The following is a 3,295-nucleotide window of genomic DNA, read 5'->3' on the forward strand; positions in this document are numbered from 1 at the left end:
AAGGAGGAGGAAGAGGAAGAGGAAGAGAAAGGGGAAGGGGGAGGAGGAGGGGGAAGGGGAAGGAGAAGGAAGGAGGAAGAGAGGAAGAGGAAGAAGAGGGGAGGGAGAAGGAGGATTGTGGGGTCTTTGGTGGTCCCTGAGCTTAATTGCTTTCTTGCAGGTGTTTCATCACCCATCTAAGTAACGTTATCAGTGCTAGAAGGGAGTGGGGTTTGCTGTCATATAACAGACTAACAGACCACTGTAAAAAAAAAAACCATACACACAGGAAGCTGTGTATATATGTTTCTGCTTGTGTGTATGGTTCTGATTGCAACCTTAATTTATTCTACAAAATAATTAAAAGCATCTGATTGATTGGGTTGCCTCCATGTCTGCTGCAAGGTGTTATTACATCATATGTATCATGACACCAAGGCACTGTCTGCTATTTTGTGCCTTTAATTGTGTCCTTGATTCCAAAAGGCAGCACAACCCACACTGTCCCCCTCCCTTCCCTTCTCTGCAGATGCTAAGGGGGGGGGGGGAGGATTAACTAGGTAGCCTTATAATCCTGCAAATCTGAACATCTAGAAACATGGTTCAGTCTAGCCTTGAAGATTCACTTTATTTCGATCCACGTGGAGTCACAGAAGTAGAAAAACAGAGTTGAAAGGAACCCTGGAGGTCATCTAGTCCAACCCCTCACCTTGATGCCATGTCAACAGATAAAAATCTCTTACTTGTCACACTCTTTTCTGCTTTTTTATCGACATGGGGTCTCTCCGTAATGCCCTCAGTGGCTTCCCCGGCTAAATCCAAAATTTCTTCTGTTCTTTCACTCTTGAACCACGGCATCTCCGCCATAATTTCGAGGACCCTTGACGATCCAAACCAAGAAGCAGAATTACGGCCAGGAGTAATCAAACTTCAGAGACATGTAGTCCTCAACGTACAACCCAAATTGAGCCCACAATTTCCATTTCTAAGTGAGACATTGTTAAGTGAGTTTTATCCCCATTTTATGAACTTTATCACCACAGTTGTTAAGTGAATCACCACAGTTGTTAAGTGAATCACTGCAGTTGTTAAGCGAATCTGGCTTCTCCATTGCTTGTCAGAAGGTTGCAAAAGGGGATCAGGTGACCCTGGGACACTGCGACCGTCATAAATATGAGTCAGTGGCCAAATGTCTGAATTTTGATCGCTTGACCAACGGTCGCAAGTGTGAAAAATGGTCATGTCACTTTTTTCAGTGCCGTTATAACTTCAGACAGTCACTAAATGAATGGGTTGTAAGTCGAGGACTACCTGTAGATTTAAATAAATTCAACCAACTTACTTGGCAGGGAGAACAGCACGTTCAGACATGCTTTCATCTTGGGGAATAGTGTCTGTTTGACTGGACAATGTGTCACTTTCTCCTTCAGTTTTGCCAGCTGGCACCTGCAGTTCAGCTAGTCACAAAAATAGAAATATTTAGATTAGCTGCTGCTAGAAATAGAGTGTTTTATCAGTTGCTGTCTCAACCCTACTGAAGAATACTGCAATGTTTTCAAATTGAACGCTGCTAATGCTCTGTCCTTCATTCTCTTTTAAACAAAAAAAAAATCAAGGTTTTCTCTTGTTTCGCTTTTAAATTCTACTGTGTGTGCATTTTTTTTGCATTTTATTTCTTTTTAATTGCTTTGCTGCTTGCTGGTCACAGAGCGTATTTACTGAAAATTGATTAAAACAGTGCTGTAAACCAAATCTGTCTTTTAAAAAAGGATTAAAAATAATATAAAATAAATTAGCAGCCTATTAAGTTGGGTCTATTGATTAAGGCACCAGGCTAGAAACCAGGAGCCAGTGAATTCTAGAACCACTTTAACCATGAAAGCTGGCTGGCAGACTTTGGGCCAATCACCAGGAGACAGGGAGTTCTAGTCCCACTTTAACCATGAAAGCTGGCTGGCAGACTTTGGGCCAATCACCAGGAGATGGTGAGTTCTAGTCCCACCTTAGGTTGGTTTGGTGACCTTGCACAAGTCCTTTCTCAATTTAAACCACCTCACAGGATTGTTGTGATGGAAAAAACAGGAGGAAGGATTATAAAATATATTCACCACTTTGAGTTTATAAACATAATAAAGGTGGGATATAAATAAATAATGAGAAGGAAGGGAGGGAGGGAGGGAGGGAGGGAGGAAGGAAGGAAGGAAGGAAGGAAGGAAGGAAGGAAGGAAGGAAGGAAGGAAAGGAAAAATGATGGAAGGGAAAGGAAATGAATTATTCTTGGATTTCATGGATATTTCTTTACCCTTCTCCATTTCACAAGAAATATTGTGTATGTCATCTGCTGTTTACCTGTAACCATCACTATGCAAAGAAATAATGTCCATCGTTGGTCCATCTAGCGTAACCAATTGCATGTAGGGCAGAAAGCCACGCCCACTGCCCCAAATAACAAGACAGAACAGTGGAACAAAGGAGCAATAAACAAAGGCAGCTCCTTGGCCTTCCATGTGCGATGCTGCAGAAGGAATCTTACTTCCATGTGATTATCCAAGAAGACGGAGAGAAGAACATGTCCTCTATTAGCACAAGAACATTCTTCCACAATGGATCTCCACATCTGCATCAAAAGTGCTTCTGGACACCTTCAGGGCTTTCCCAATTTCCACTTTAGGTGGAATTACAATTCATATCCAGGGGCAGCCTCAGGAGGTGGCCCTAAAAATCAAGATGGTGGCCACCACAATGATAGCATCAAAGCTTCTCCTGTTTGTTTGTTTTTTAATGAGCATGATAACATCAAAGCTTCTCCTGTTTGTTTTTTAATGAGCATGATAGCATCAAAGCTTCTCCAGTTTGTTTGTTTTTTAATGTGTCTGCAATATGCTTTTAAAAAAAGTGGGCATCAGTTCTATCTTCATGGCTACCATCTTAATTTTTTTTGGGCGCCCTATCAGCTATCCTGAAACTTCTCCAGGAAGTTTCAAGGAAATGACCATTAGCTCAGAAGAAGGAGGTTCTAAAACTCAATAAGCTATGTAGAAGATCATCAACCTAAGAAGACTTTTGTTGGCCCACCCATCAACCAGATACCTTTTCCTCTATTAATCCCATGAAGTTGATTGCCACAGACACAGGACCTCCAACCTGGACAGTCAACATGAAGAGTCAACATGAAGACTTCTTAGCAGGCCTACAACACTACCCCAACTGACAAACTTTTTTGGATGAAGACTATCAAGTTAGACAGATTGCTGAGCTTTCCAACTTGAAGAGGGTCTATGGATCTGTAGAACATCTAAAGTTGGATGTTCTTGAA

General features: G+C 41.7%; 1 protein-coding gene across 1 annotated transcript in view; it reads right to left on the bottom strand.

Annotated features, from left to right (window-relative positions):
• The window catches only part of LOC114922438 (obscurin-like), a 24,725-nt gene extending 23,879 nt beyond the window's left edge, over positions 1–846 (bottom strand). Inside the window, exon 1 of the mRNA XM_029283796.1 lies at positions 723–846. Within this exon, the coding sequence (XP_029139629.1) occupies positions 723–846 (124 nt within the window). The remainder of the gene's footprint in view (positions 1–722) is intronic.
• Positions 847–3,295: the final 2,449 nt, after the last annotated feature.

This window comes from Protobothrops mucrosquamatus, unplaced genomic scaffold (genome assembly GCF_001527695.2).
Source record: "Protobothrops mucrosquamatus isolate PMUCROS unplaced genomic scaffold, P.Mucros_1.0 scaffold235, whole genome shotgun sequence".
Lineage (NCBI taxonomy): Eukaryota > Metazoa > Chordata > Lepidosauria > Squamata > Viperidae > Protobothrops > Protobothrops mucrosquamatus.